The 15791-nt window shown below is 41.8% G+C and overlaps 1 protein-coding gene across 3 annotated transcripts in view; it reads left to right on the top strand.

Moving 5' to 3' along the window:
• The window catches only part of Wake (ankyrin repeat and fibronectin type III domain containing protein wide awake), a 153304-nt gene that overhangs the window by 82705 nt on the left and 54808 nt on the right, over window positions 1-15791 (top strand). For 2 of the 3 annotated variants that reach the window (XM_076436376.1, XM_076436373.1), the window contains exons 3-6: window positions 943-1091; window positions 1820-1945; window positions 3054-3237; window positions 12348-12598. In XM_076436376.1, coding sequence (XP_076292491.1) covers window positions 943-1091; window positions 1820-1945; window positions 3054-3237; window positions 12348-12598 — 710 coding nt within the window. The remainder of the gene's footprint in view (window positions 1-942; window positions 1092-1819; window positions 1946-3053; window positions 3238-12347; window positions 12599-15791) is intronic. The other variant, XM_076436375.1, reaches the window with a different exon arrangement.

Genomic DNA, 15791 nt, shown 5'->3' with positions numbered 1-15791 from the left:
GGGAGTATCTGTGATCCTGAAGTTAAAGCCGAAGCTTGAAGAGCGAGGAATCGTGGGTTGGCGTCTTTTGTCTTTTGCTTCGTGCCGTTCTCTCCATTTTTTTAGTCTGAGGTAACTCATTGGTATTCCTTTCGATGATGCTTGGCTATTAGTGGTTCTCTGGTTCTATGGAAATCTCATCTCTCAAGAGTACAGAATTGTTCTAAAAATAATTGTGTGTCCTGTGGGCAACGTTTGTAGTTCAATGAACATATTCCTGACGGTCTAGGCACCTTGAAAAATACCGAAATGAACAATTTATCAAATTTGACCAGTCCTGCGAGTGTACAAAATTTTTCAAAAAATAATTGTGTATCCTCCGGATAAAGTTTTCGGTCCAATGTATATATTTCTGATGGTCTAGGGATTGTTGCACCTTGAAAAATATCAAAATGAACAATTTATCAAATTTGACTAGTCCTGCAAGTGTACAAAATTTTTCAAAAAAATATTGTGTATCCTCCGGATAAAGTTTTCGGTCCAATGTATATATTTCTGATGGTCTAGGGATTGTTGCACCTTGCAAAATACCGAAATGAACAATTTATCAAATTTGACCAGTCCTGCGAGTGTACAAAATTTTTTTAAAAATAATTGTGTATCCTCCGGATAAAGTTTTCGGTCCAATGTATATATTTCTGATGGTCTAGGGATTGTTGCACCTTGAAAAATATCAAAATGTACAATTTATCAAATTTGACTAGTTCTGCGAGTGTACAAAATTTTTCAAAAAATAATTGTGTATCCTCCGGATAAAGTTTTCGGTCCAATGTACATATTTCTGATGGTTTAAGGATTGTTGGCACCGACAACAGAATCCAGGATTTCATTTGCAAAACTGCAGAGTGAGTCAATCTCCAGGACGTTTTAGTAATAACTCTTTTCGTCATTTATTTGTTCCAGCGTTCCAGCGGTAGAATGCAAACCGGAGCCAAGAGCAGCACGAGGTCCTGGCGGACGTCCTGCACCCCTCCTACGTTCGAGGACCCTGCCAGCCATAGTTGCGCCTGGTTTGAATATCCTTCAGGCACAGATCGATGCTCGCTACAATGGTGAGTTAATTAAATGCTTCTTAATTGGGCCGTGAGGTAAGCACATAATCCTTCGCTTTTTAAACCCTTCGTATATGACTCCTGGCGAAGACTTTGTCGTTATTATCGTAATTGAGTCTTGGTGAAAAGGGAGGCGTGTCCTTTTTGCAATTACTGCGGAATACACGGTTCGCCGAAATGCAGAATTAGCCTGCGAACTTTGCATTAAGTTACATTCATGATTATTCAATTATTAATTTAGGGGAAATAAGAGAATCTTTATTTAACTTGAATATTCGCGTTAATAAAAATTCGAATTATGAGTGTCTCACATTTATTTAATTATTACTTCTACGAACTCGAGTCGCTTTAAATCTACCCGTGGAAATTAACATTTACATAAATTAACATAAATTCACGGTCGAACTATCGCTAATTCCATTGTATAATTTATTCAATTATCACTTTCATAACTATGATCATTTCGAATCTGTCTAGAGAAATTTATATTGGCATGAATTAGCATAAATTCACGGTTCAACTATTGCTGATTTAGTTGTCAGAGGTACCGACGTCGAAGTTGAAGATATTGCGGTGGGAAGAGCAATAATAATACTAGGATTTCACTCGGTGATTTTATGATAGTCGTGGAACAGTAAAATTCCTCTCGTCTCGTCGATTTTCGAGTTCGTAGCACGACGGGGTGCAATATGTTATCCAAAACAACGATCTCGTCTGAATGGTTGCAGCAGCGTCAACCGGTCTGTCGGCTGCATCCCCGGGAGAGGGTGCAGTATCCGGGAAGCGTGGGAGTACCGCATCTCATTGCACGAAGCTGCTCGCGCCGAGGATATCCTTCACGGACGAGACGATAGGTAAGACGTCGTCGTCGTCGTTTTATCTGATCTGTCCGACTATGCTCCTCGTCTAAACGCGGACAACTTCCTTCAAGAACGCCACCCTACGCGAACAACTATACCCCATCCGTTTATACAGACATAATCCTCGAGTAGAAGCTCGTCCGAAAACCGTTAAAACTTCCAGAAATCGATGACGCTCGGCCGGAAAAAACGAATTACTTTTCACTTACTTCGACTTTTCAACTGATCTGATTTCACGATACGAAATCCTCTTTCAATCCTGTAATGGAACTTCTAGGTCAATTATTTATGTCGATGGTCGTTCCCGCTAATCTCCTCGAACCTCGTTAAGAGATCCGCGGATCTTCGTGCGTTTATGGGTCACCGAAGTTTAGGGTATCGCGAAAATTCAAGGCCGAGGAAAGCCGATAACAGTCCAACTTCGTTTTTGAGGTAAACTGTTAACACCGGGAGGTTCTTCTTTTTCCTGTTTTCTTGGCATTTTGCGGAAATGGGATTTTCACAGTGAGGTGGCTGTATTCTATTTATTTCGATCGATATTTTATTGTAGATAATATGTTTTACGATGTTTTCTGCATTTTTTAAACTATCGTTACAGGCTCAGGCTTTTTGTTTACTCATTCTCTAGCAAACAGTCTAACATCTTAAGTAAATTCAAGCCATTCATTCGGACCGATTTTAAAAAAGTTATGCTTAATCAGAAAATGCTACAATGAATGTACATATACTAATCTTGAATTTCTCAACAATTCATTTACATTTCATTTGATTGTTTTCACAAAAACTTACTTGAAAATACTTTTGTAGAATGGTGTGATCGATTTGCAAACGGGTGAAATTGATTTGCAAAACCTGTAGAAATACTTTATTTGTAAAAGGTTGAAATTGATTTGCAAACGGGCGAAGTTGAATTGCAGAAGGGAGAAATTGATTTGCAGAAGGATGTATTTGACTTGCAAAAAAGTGGCTTTCGAGTGCAAAACCTGTACATACACAAACGGTCCCTATACGCGACACAATTCGTCCATTTCGCGATGACGTACCGATGCAGGCGGCTCAAGCGCAATGTTCTGATAAGTAGTTTCTCCCACAATTTTTCAAGAACGCCGCGTCTCGGACTCCGGCCCGGCGAATAGAGAATACTCGAAGGAGCACTCGAGGAGTGGACGTCTGAGCACGACCAGCATCGGAGGCTCCCAACCATTGACCAGACTGGCGAGACTCTTGAACCAGAGGCCGAGCTTCACTCCCAACGATGAAATACCAAGGAGGCTCTCCTGGGAAAGGTATGAGAATCCTGTGACCTCGCCTCTACGGCAACATCAGTCAACGTTGGGGGCGCTAAAAATTGCTTGGAGACTTTCCACCTGTTCAAACGGCGAGCATCTCGCTGGAAGCGCGAACGATCATTATTCCTCGACTATAATCTAACTGTCATCTAACGTTAACTTCGGGGACCTTAAAAATTGTTCCTGGACCTGGGGCTGGGATGAAATTACTCGTAGCGCCGCCAACGATGATCTGCCGACGAGTTATCAGTGTTGTTGTTCACTGGATCCGAGTTTGCAAACGTTTGTGGACGTTCCTGAGAACTTTCATGTTGTGTTTTATTTCAATTTAATGGAAAATTTAAACAGACATCTAAGTATAAGATTAAAGCTGTCCAACCAAACGGCGAGGTGAAATTGCTCGTAGTTTGCGAACGTTTGTGGACGTTTAATGAACGTTCCTGAGAACTCTCATGTCGTGTTTTATTAAAATTTAATGGGAAATTTAATCAAACATCTAAGTATAAGATTAAGATCGTAGTAATTGAAATTTGCAAAGATGAAGATCGATTGAACGGGGGTCAGGTATGAATAATCTGATTGAGGACTCTAAGAATCGATGCCAGATCCTTGACCAACTAGGATGAACGAGCTGCAGGATTGGCGGCGTTCAGGATCGACTCAGGAGCTTTGGTCAACTAGAATGAATGTGGCGTAGAAGCTAGCCTTAACCTCGAGGTCTTCGAAAATTGGTTCTAGATCCCCGACTAACTAGGATAAACGTCGTCTAGTCGTTGGGGGCTTTGAAAATAGGTTTCAGATCCTTACCTATCCGGTTTAAGTGCAGCGTAGGTGTTAGATTTAGCTTTGAGAACTTTCGAAATTGGTCCTGGAACCTTGGTCCATTTAGAATGCATTTTCTGGACGTCCTGATGTCCTTTCAATCAATTTAGGTACAAAAGATATTCATATTCTAACAATTTACAATTCTACCCATTGAAATTGCAGTTCCTCAACGTTAGAACTTCGTGCACCGCGTCTCAATTAACTATTCCACGAAGGACTCGGCTAATTAATCCCGAGAAGTCTCGGTAACTTCGTTTAAAAATTAACACACCTTAACAGATGACTCCCTAACCATTTCCATTGTGGCGGAACCGAAGTTCCCCAACACACAAATGAACTTGGCGAAGTGTGTCGCGCGGCTAATTTTAGCGTCGAGGTCCCCGATAATTGATCCTGGAGACTCGATTTGTATAACTGTTGCGCCAATCGATGACGGCGATTGTCTAACGAGTTACTTAAGCGACTATCGCACTCGACTAAGATCGAAGCCCGATGGACATTCAATCCATTTCACGCACCAGTTACCTGTGGAAACGTTGTTGTATCTGTAGCTGTAGCTGCAACGCGTTCGCGTTTACAGAACGCATTGCTCCTTTGATGCTCCCTCGGTCGAGAACCAGTCCGGCTGCTTAGGTGCGCGCAATGAAACTTCGGGTTCAAGTGCTTTCGAAATTGTTTCTGTTTAGAAAGAGGCGTTCCGATGGAAATTTCAATGGCTGCAGTCTTGGGAACGCGCCTTCGCTTCGCAGGCGAAGAACGGTTCACTGTAGTTTGCCTGATCGCGACTCTTTTGATGTGCGCTTCTTACATCTACATATAGTAATTCTAATTCAACTCTTATATAGTAGAATATATTTCCTCCAGAAGAAGGTGGCATTATAAACAATGCAGTACAGAACGAAGCACATAAGTTTGTTTAATTGTCGAGCAAAAACGGCTCGGCACGGAATGTGTTAATGATTACTAGACTGCGGAAGTTTATGCACGATAAATATTCAAAATGCATATGACATTTATGCACGAAAAACATGCAAATATGCACGAAAAATATGCAAATTTGCACGAAAAATATGCAAATATGCTCGAAACATATGCAAATTTTTCCGATATTAATTGTATATTAGATCAAGTGTTAAGTACAATATTGAGTATTAACAGACATTCCACAGTTATACTGGAGTATTTCGATTTATTTTCAGCAATAAATCGTGAAAAGCTGCAATTTTTACCATCTGATGATTATGCAATTTGCAATTTCTGTAGGCAAATTTCAAGACATTGGGATCGAATAAAATTTGATCTTCAGTGGTAATAGTCTTTCTAGATATGAGATAAATAAAAATCGTACTCAATTCCATCGGATTTAATATTCTCGTATATTTTGAAAGTTTCCAGAAGCCATAAATGCATGAAGATAAAGGAAAATGTAAAGTAAGAATTTTCTTCGTCAATTACAAAACACAGAAACCATATAAAAATGTGTTTCTATAATTACATTGTTAATTGATAAATTGAATATAATATATGGATGTTCTAAAATCGTTCCAATGTTTTACTGTTTTAAATTACATTTACCCGTTTTCGTTATAAATGCATACAATCCGCAGTCTAATGATTACGTTAAATAATCGATTAGAGAAATGAGATGACGAAAGAATTGATCATTGCGAACAACACATCCGAACAATTTTCGGCGCAGAAACCGATTACGGCGCAACAGAGGCGTCCGGTCAAGGATCGATGGGCATTATTTTCAAATCCGTACATCCATCGCTTCGGCTCTCGGCGTCGAAACGGGAACAAAGATCTATTGCGTGACAGCTGGCGGGAAAACATCGAGGTTGTGCCTGGCGTGTGTATAAGGGGTTCAACGAGCGTTCTTTCTACGTGTGTGCTCACAATTCTCTGTGACCGTGTCCGTGCCTGTGTGCTCCATTCGCGCGAAACGATTCGTGGGACGTAGAAGTTCAATTTGCAAATGGATGCGACCCGCTTTTCTACCGTCGGCAAGAGACGGAGACTCCGAAGCGAAAAGTCCACCGCCGGATATTGCCACTAGCCCGAAAATATTGCTGTTTTATAGGGGCGAATCTACGCTGCTCGAGGGGTGCATTCGCTCTCGACCTTCGAGCCTCTTCACTTCTCTTCTACCCTTCTCGGGATTCCACGGAGGAGGCGGATTTAACTCGAACTTAATGTCAACGATCCAGCTCAAAAGTAATCCTGTGGACAAGCCTTGTCTTCTCGAAGTACAAACTACGGATTTCAGTTGTCACTGGCGAGCACCGTGACTTCGCAATTAGGTCGCTGGCTGTCGAATTAGAAGCGTGTTGTGGTTTCGAAGTCTTGAAGTTTAGTAACAGTTTGTACAAATATTTTGCAGAGTATGAAAAATTGTATATTGGACGGGAAACATTTTCAACGAGTCTTGAAGTCGACGTCCACTATTGAGTTTGAGTTCAATCAAAACCTCATGAATGCCAATTATAATCAGTTGTCGTCTCTATTGCCATTTTACATCAAAGTACAGTTAGTACGTTTGTTATAATTGGATCGTATTTGCGATCCCGCATCCACAGACGTCGGTGTGTCTTTCTGTCATCTGGTAACAAGAGATAGTTGTTCTCGAAGTCTTGAAGTTTAGTAACGATTTGTAAAAATATTTTGTAGAGTCATTTTCAATGCGCAAAGAATTAATGAAGTTTCAAAAAATTGTATATTGGACAGGAAGTCGACGTCGACTATCGAGTCCTATCGAAAATTCATGAATGAAAATGGTTAATTAACGTCTCTGTTGCCATTTTACATCAAAGTACACGCTCCACTGCTTCCGAAGAGCTGAGAAATAGTTAGTACGTTTGTTATAATTGAATCTTATTTGCGATCCCGCATCCACAGACGTCGGTGTGTCTCTCTGTTATCTGGTAACAAGAGATAGTTGTTCTCGAAGTCTTGAAGTTTAGTAACGATTTGTAAAGATATTTTGTAGTCATTTTCAATGCTTAAAGAATTAATGAAGTTTCAAAAAATTGTACATGAATTCGACGTCGACTATCGAGTTCTATCAAGAATTCATGAACGAAAATGGTTAATTAACGTCTCTGTTGCCATTTTACATCAAAGTATTGGGTTGGCAAATAAGTTCGTTCGGTTTTTTAGAGTGAAATAAATCACAAAAAACGAACAAACTTATTTGCCAACCCAATACACGCTCCACTGCTTCCGAAGAGCTGAGAAATAGTTAGTACGTTTGTTACAATTGGATCTTATTTGCGATTCCGTATCCACGGAGATCAGGGTGTGTGTCTTTCTGGTATCTGGTAACAAGAAATAGTTGTTCTCGACGGGTTTCTTCTGCTGTCCGCAGACTCACGGCTCAAATTGGCTCTGTCGTATAGTAATTGGAAGTTACGTGCCTAGGAAAATACGGGAACTTCTCGTTTCACCGCAATCGTGGTTACCCGTGTCGCCTGACCACGTCTGACTCGTACTACTTCTACTTTGTCTACCTTTCGACGTTTGCTCTGCACTGTTTTATGCATGTCAACGTCAACTGATCGAAATGTTTTCTAGGATTAACTAGAACACGAGTAATTATTTATACAATCGGTCTAATGACTACACTACTACACTGTAGTAAGTGCACGTTACTACACTTCCGATCAGAATAAACTCGATTACTATAGTACTTGCTAATAATTTGGTCGTAATTGGTCATAAAAAAGTTTGCGAGGATTAAGAATTGTGAACAATTGTAATTTGTCACCATAACAAAAGGGGATGTTTGTTAGAGCGGAGATAATAGTCGATTTAAATGTGAAATGTGTAGGAAACGTGGCAACGGCAATTTCTGAAAGGGACACAGGGGTTTAATCCAGAAAATATAGCAACGTGGTAGAAGAGCGTACTCGAATTTACCTCAGCTGAGTAGGTGGTTTTTTATCACAGTTACTGTTATCTTCTCGTGTGTCTGACCTTTCCTTGGCCATCAACTCTGAAACCTTATCCACCTGCCGAGAGGAAAAGCAATTATCTCCCCTTGGACGCGGCTGGAAATTATTTATAGTCGGCGACACTGGCTCGATTAACTCATTCTTCCGTCGAATATCAAACACCTGTCTGCACCGAATCCTCGGATCAAAAATACCAGTCTACAAACCATCGAAAATATTTACTAGAAAAATATTAAGCTATATGCCACAGAAGTAACAATTCTCATTTTTTATGCTACATACTTCGCTGCGACAAGAACAATGTGTTTCTCCGGCGCAGAAAAACATAGTAGCAGCCGACTGTTCGAAGTCGGAATTTTCTCCCAGTCAGACGCTAACGAGCCGGACATTTAACATGTTCATTAGGGACCCCCGAGAGACGCCCGGTGTTTTTCCGCGCGGCGGTACCGGGGGTTAAGTAAACTCGCGAATTTCAAATGCCACCGACTGGGTAATTTGATGTCACTGCCACGTAATTTGAGTCGGGGTAATTGCGGCATCGGAAAGGATCCGTCGGACGTCCGACGACCAGAAAAATACGGGGAATGACGTTAACGTGGGATCGGTACGCTGCAATTTCCTCTGATTTCCCCTTGTTCGAGAATGTTATTCATTTAATCTGCTTAGAAAATCAGCCCCGGGATAATCTGACGTCGCTAAACCACTCGGGTCGCCGCAATTCCACTGATGCATCTGAATTTCGTTTTCTTTCAATCCTCGACTTTTTACTGTAATTCTCCTCTTTCTGCAATTCACTCTCTTTTATTACATTTTTTAAGGGAATTGTCTTTACGAAATTATATGAATTATGTCTTCGTTGAAGTTTTCGACGAATGCAGTAATTTCACTCTATCTTTTCCAGTTTTTCTGGTGGAGAATGGTCTCTCTTCCACTCTCTTCTATTTCATTTTTTAACTTCCACTCTCTTTTTTAATCTTTCAAGGGCAGATTTTTTCAGAAAATTGCACAACAGTCCCACTTTCAACGGTGGCTTTTTCCACCTAATTGCCACAATGCCTCTGCCCCCATATTTTTCCAAGGCCGCCCCGAAGAATGTCCCCGGGCTCCGTCAAAGTAGCCAAAAGATCGATCACAATGAAACCATGATCCACAAAGAAACGTCGCCTCGCAGAGGGTCTATCCAGCCAAAAAACTAGAATGAACATGCGAACGTATAATCTAGAAGTCCAATCTCGCGGTGGATCGCATGTAAAGGTGCCTGTTCCGCGAGCGAGAGAGTCAAGATTGGAAAATAGAGCAGTAGTATTTTCCTTTCATACAACCGAAAGAGAGAGAAAGAGAGACATCCGAATTAATTAGCGTTAGAGTCGGCCGGATCAAAGCGGTCCTTTCGTTTAATCTTTCTCTCATCCGTGCCGCCGAGGAGAAGAATATTACAATTTTTTCGACCCTCTTGTTTGCCGCGTTGGACGTAAATTGAACATTCGAAAGCTCGACTGACTGCTTTGCTGTCTGGCGCATCTTTTTCAGAACTTGCACTGTCACTCGGAGCAGCCTCTAAATTTACTGCGGAACTATTTATTATTGCTAGACACAGCGGATTTTTTATGCATTTCTGACAAAAATGTGTAATTCGAAACAGTGGAAACATTAGAAGAATTTCAAAATACTGCTGTATTCTTTTCGACCGATCAAACATACTAAGAAAGAAGTTGATTGCAAATCAAATAGAAAATTTTTATTTTGCATAAAGATCCGCTGTCTAATTGTTACACGAACAATCTTCATAGGCCAGTCATTTTTGGTGGTGGTCGACTTTCTGATCTATTTGGATTTTTAAGAATTCTTCTTTCGCATAAACGGTTTACAAACAATAGAGAGATATCAGATGATTGCATAAACTTTTGTAATTGTAGAAAATAGTGGTGACTATACGTATAATTCTTTAATAAAGCTGTACTCTTTGAAATTTAGCCATTGAATTTTATTTTCAAGTCGGGCACGAACTCGTGCAATCATTTAATATTTCGAAAATTCCGCGCGCCTTTACGGTTTCCTCGTCAGTTTTAGCACCGGTCGATTTCCCGGGATTTTTCAGCGGTTAAGTGCCGACCCACGGAAACAGTTGCTTCGTAGAATCGTAGGATCGTGACTACGGGAAAGCGTGCTCGTTCTACCATTGTCTGCATCCGGAAAAATCCCTGGAGGCACCCTAAGAGAACGAAGGAACAGCGTCTAGGAATAATTCGACGCTGGGAATTTAAATCAACTCCCTTAAATTATTAGCGTTACGTCCGCCCCTGGTTCTCTCCCCCTTTCGTTTGTTTCCCGAAGACAAATGGAACGCAAAGAAATACAGGAAGTGCGAGGATATTCAGGCTGGAGGTTGTTTCCCTTTGCTTCGGATTAAAGATGCGTTCTTGCTGCAGGGGGAAAAAATCATGTTCTTTGTAAATTGTTTTCTCTGGACGAGGGGGAATTGAGACTTCAACGCTGGACTTGCCATAGTTTCTTCTGATTCTTTTTGTTTCGCAATTGTCGAAGTTGGGAAGATAGTTTTCTGTAGAATGATTAAGTGAGTTTCTTTGTTACTCAGTGCTGTAATAAATGAATTTTACCCGACAGAAGGTAGCTGATCTCAATTGTGTTTTAAGACTTTATTATTCGTGCAATGGGATTGTTAATTCAGGAAACTGTTCAGGAGGCGATAGTCGTATAGATTTCATTCGCCTTTTATCCCTTGAGTGGGCTTTGAAGGATCTTCTCGGAAATGCACTAACACAATTAATCTATTTAATATTCATTCATTCTGAAGTGGTCGAAGAAAATCAATTTTACTTTAACGAAAGCTTCCTTCAACTCTCAAATAGTTACGTAAGCCTGCACTAAGCGCAATGGTAAAAAATTTGTACACTCGTGGGACGTCAATTTAATAAATTCTTGATGTATTGAGATATTAGTTCAGATATTACTTCGGGTTCGCGTGATCCTGAATCGCGTTTCTGATTACGAAGAAGTTGGATCCGTGCAACGGAGAATGAGATTACACGTTCGATAGGTACCATTTCTGCGAACGTTTACAATAGCGTAACGCGCCGGATAATATGGTACAAATTCTATGGATCTCGCGCCGGCTTAACCTGAATCTGGCTCCGGAGAGGGTCGCGGAAGAAAGAGCGCGATGGAAATTGGCTGGAGTTCGGATCAAGGTTATTGTTGCAGTTTTGAATAGACAGGATTATGGTCGTGTAGGTGCGGGATGTTTTAATAAAGACCGAGGGACTGTGCTCGCCAAAGGTCGAGACGAAACATGAGTCCAAACGGGGCCGTGAAGATTAAGTACCTGGTTAATTTCCAGTCGACAGCGTTAATGATTTGACGAAAATAATTTTCGTTATTTTGTGGTTTCCGTAGAATCCAGTGATAGGTTAAAATGAGAAGTTCGTTTGAGGATTAGAGGTTTTAGGGGATTCTATTTGAACGCAACAAACAAATTGATTTATCTTTCTTATTTTGAGGCTTCTGTAGCATACAGTGGTAGAGATTAAAATGGGAAGTTCATTTGAGGATTAGAGGTGCAGGTCTTAGGGGATTCTATTTGAACGCAACAAACAAATTGATTGATCTTCGTTATTTTGGGACTCCTATAGAATACAGTGGTAGATTGAAATGAGAAGTTCATTCGAGGATTAGAGGTTTTGGAGTATATCCAGCAATGGTATTCTCTTCTCTACTCAACGCGACAACAAATGTCATAGCGCTCATCAAAGCTTCAGCTGCAGTCGCAAACAGAACATCTAAATTCCTACGTCCGACAAACGGAAATCTACGGGCTCTTCAGTCTGCACGATGCACTTTTGGATGCAACAGGCAATGTCCACGTGCAAGTATCGATACAGCACTTATCAAAGCTCCTACTGTAGTCAAAGACAAAGGGTCTAAATTCCTACACGGACAGATCTAGTTGGTTCATTGTAGAATCCTACCAATGCAGAACTTACGAAAACAAGATTCGCCTGTCTAACAATTTCCAAGGTGCTCAAAGACGGAGTACCCGAGTTCCCCTGTCCTACACACATTAGTACTGTCAGGATTAACATCGCGTTCAGCGACGCGCTGTGTTTGACAGGCGCGCGGCGTAACATTTGCCTCGCTGGCAATCAGACAGCTCAGACATCAACGTCCCCGAGATGCGTTCCCGAAGCTGTGATCTCGAATAAGATCGCGAGAATTCGGAAATCTGTCAGCCGTCTGCGAAAATACGGCGCGAAGTAATTAGATGTCATCCACAGTGGTAAATTCGTTTGAACGGTTGCTGATGATTGACAGACGGGACTGCAGTGCTACCAGTTCATGCCTGCCGAGGAGCACGTCGATCGACAGCGTGGCGGAATGGGGTATAATCGGCGGGGTTGGCACCGACGGGAATCATGCGAACGCTGGTAGCAGTTATGGCCTTTTCTCGGATCAACCGCCACCGAGGAGGAGTCCCAGCCCATTGCTGGGATCCAGGGGCGACAGACTCAGCTTGGTTTCTCCAAGCATCGGCAGAAGGGTGAAGGGACATCGAGCTGTTTTAGGTGAGTCTTTATTTTCCTCTCTCTCTCTCTCTTCCTTCTCTCGTTCTCAGCGAATCGATTCTCGGATCATAAAGATCCCTTCCGCATGGAGATTTATTCCGCCTACGACTGTCCCTCGTGATCTCTCGAGCGGAAAATATGGAGGTACCTTGATCTTGACGTTAGATCTTTCAGGTCTGTAAGCCGACAAGGGTCTACCCCTTTATCGAGGATTTCTTTCGAGGTTGTGGCAAAGAGAGCTCGGATGAAAGAATTCAGTGGAGATATTCTAGTCATTACTAAACTGCGGATGTTTATGCAATTTTCAATTTTTGCAGGCTCATTTTAAGAAAGTGCAATCGAGTGAAATCTTATTTTCAGTGGTAGTAGCCTTTGCAGACTTGAATTCTATTGAATTTTATATTTCAGCGTTGTTTGAACATTTTCAGATGCCATGAATGCATAAAGATCCGCAGTCTGGTCATCACAATAACCTGAGGGATGAAGTCAGATAAATGAAGCGAGAGAATCCTCGAGGAATTCTCCAGGAAAAAGCAAACTATCTCAGATAATTCCTTCCTGAAGAAGCCATCGTGTTTCTCAGCTGTGCTTGCTTAAATCAAGCAAAATTAGTCTGGCAAGATGTAACTGAATTACGAAATATTAAAGCAAACCGCCGCCGTAATAATATTCATCGGAAGCTGCAAGTTGAGGTTGTATTAAACAGTTCAGCCGCCACTGGAGGCTGTTACCCTCCCTTATCGGAGCTGTAATGTCCGCGGGAAAGAGAGACGTCTAAGTTCATTTCACCTCATTCTGCGGAAGTTAATGCTCGTCGAGTATAGTATTTCATCTAATGAAGAGAGAGAGAGAGATGATTCAATTTCCGAGTTCGTTAAACCGAGGCAAACGAAATACATTTTACTCTGGCAGAGATATCAGATTATGGTCCGTGTGTCGGGAAAGAAAAAGCTAAAGATCGGCGAAGAGGATTGCCGGTATCATCCGACGGACAAGGCGGGAATATTAATGGGAGTTCTCAGTGTCCGATGTCGTCGGGAATATCGATTAATTTTGCGGTGGAGCTTGCCGAGTGTTCGCTAAGCTTGATCCACCTCTCGCAGAACTCTGTCGTGTCGTGTCCTCGAGAAACAATCCGCAGAGGTGAGAAGTTCTCCCCAGGACGGTGGGAACGTCGCGCCGGCGTCTCCAAGTTAAATTGCAGAAGCGCCAGGCTATTATCGCTCTTTGGGGCAGAGACAGTCGATTGATCTGCGTCACGGCGAATCCGTTTATCATAATGAACGCCGAAGATTCAGTTTACCCCGGGCTCACTTCTATCTGAGCGACGCCCCAGTATCCCCCTCGATTAAGCGCCGTTTTCAAGCCCCGCAAATCGCCCTCAGCCTTTCCATGGGTTCTCCAAAGGGGCTGCGAAAATTCCCCGTTTTTCATGGGGTTTACACGGGATCGAGGTATCTTCATGCGGTAACTTTCATGAGGTAACTTTCATGCGGCTTAAATTGGACCGTGAGCTCCTTTCTCGGGTTTAGGAATTAATTGCACTCTATTTTCTACGTAACTAAATTTTCATTCAATGAAACAACTGCTTTAAATGCAAAATTAGCATTTGCTAGTGTGGTGGACACCTTCGTTTATGCTTGAAACGCTAAATTTAAAGTTTTCAGATTGTACATACTATATGCGAGTGATTAGAAGTTCAATAAAAATTAACTTCATCCCCTAATAGTTTCTTACACCTGAAAACAACGTGACACTATTTTTAGATGTTTTTAATCTTTCACTGTTTTATGTTTCGCCAATTTCTTCATCAATGCTTAACGCTAAACCTACCGAGCTCTAGAAATGGCTGACATGTGTCGCCTTATAAAAATGACATTTCATTTTTTAAAGGAATTGTCTTTAAGAAATTACATGAATTGCGTATTTTCATAAATTGCTTCACATCTTAGAATCCATATAGATTTTCTGTGATTTTGATTGTAATATTTGTGTGGATACGAAAGAAAAATCCGCAGTCTTTTCACCGTCTTCTTGGACGGAGCCCACTGTAGCTACGTCCCTGAGTCTGCCCGCGTCTAGACCAATGGAATGGCTCGTTTAGAAGCGAGTCCCGTGGACAGGTAAACCGGTTGGCCCCACTTTGCCGTAACAGAGGCAACGCGACGTTCCCAGAGGTGCGAGTCTCAATTTTCAAACCTCCCATTATAAAGTCCACTGTATCCCACAAATTCAGATTGTACTCTAAACTTACTTTCCCCAGAAATTCATTTTAATTCGCTGGTACGATCGAAAGGATTCCGCGATCGACGCGTGACATTCCACCGTCGGTATCGACGGACTCGTCCGTTTCGAGAACGTGACTGGACACCCGCCGCGTAAACAATGAGGTGAAAGTAACAGAAACGAGTCGCTTCCTCGTCGATCCCCGCCGTAGATCGTTGTAGACTGCTGTAGATCGACGCGGAACCACCGACACAACCCACGCGCCGTGCCGCGTCAAACGGGAGACGAGATTCGGAAGTTTTGTTTAATTAAACATCGCCGCGATTGATACCCGGCTAATAAACCCGCGATCGGACAGAATTGGCTTCTGGATTTTCCAACGGTGTTCGGATCCATCGGGAATCTTGATCTTTCGTCCGGGATCTAAAACGAAATCGGAAAACTGACGGTGGTTGTTCCAGCGGAGATGAAATCTTCTCTTCTTCTATCGTTCGTTGAGGACGCTATCTGCATTTCTTTGGCTTCCGGAGATTTCTTACAGAAGTTCGGAGAATACAATCGCAGTTTGCTCGCGAGATACCCGGGACTTGATTCATTTTTATAGCGAATTTTATCTGGATTTGGGATACTTTCAAAATGTCGAAGCATTGAGGTTGATGAAGGGAGTAGTTGTTGTTTCTCTCAGTTTTATTCTTCAACTAATTTCTCGTCTAAAAAGAATGTTTCTGGTTGGGCTTTTGAACTTTCACTTCAACTTTGATGAGTGAAATAAAACTTTGTTCTATCAATTTCTTTGGCTTCCGGAGATTTCTTACAGAAGTTCGGAGAATACAATCGCAGTTTGCTCGCGAGATACCCGGGACTTGATTCATTTCTATAGCGAATTTTATCTGGATTTGGGATACTTTCAAAATGTCGAGGCATTGAGGTTGATGAAGGGACTAGTTATTGTTTCTCTCAGTTCAAC

The sequence above is a fragment of the Lasioglossum baleicum genome, chromosome 13, assembly GCF_051020765.1.
Source record: "Lasioglossum baleicum chromosome 13, iyLasBale1, whole genome shotgun sequence".
NCBI lineage: Eukaryota > Metazoa > Arthropoda > Insecta > Hymenoptera > Halictidae > Lasioglossum > Lasioglossum baleicum.
The sequence above is the reverse complement of the archived record's forward strand: the minus strand, read 5'-3'. Positions and strand labels throughout refer to the sequence as shown.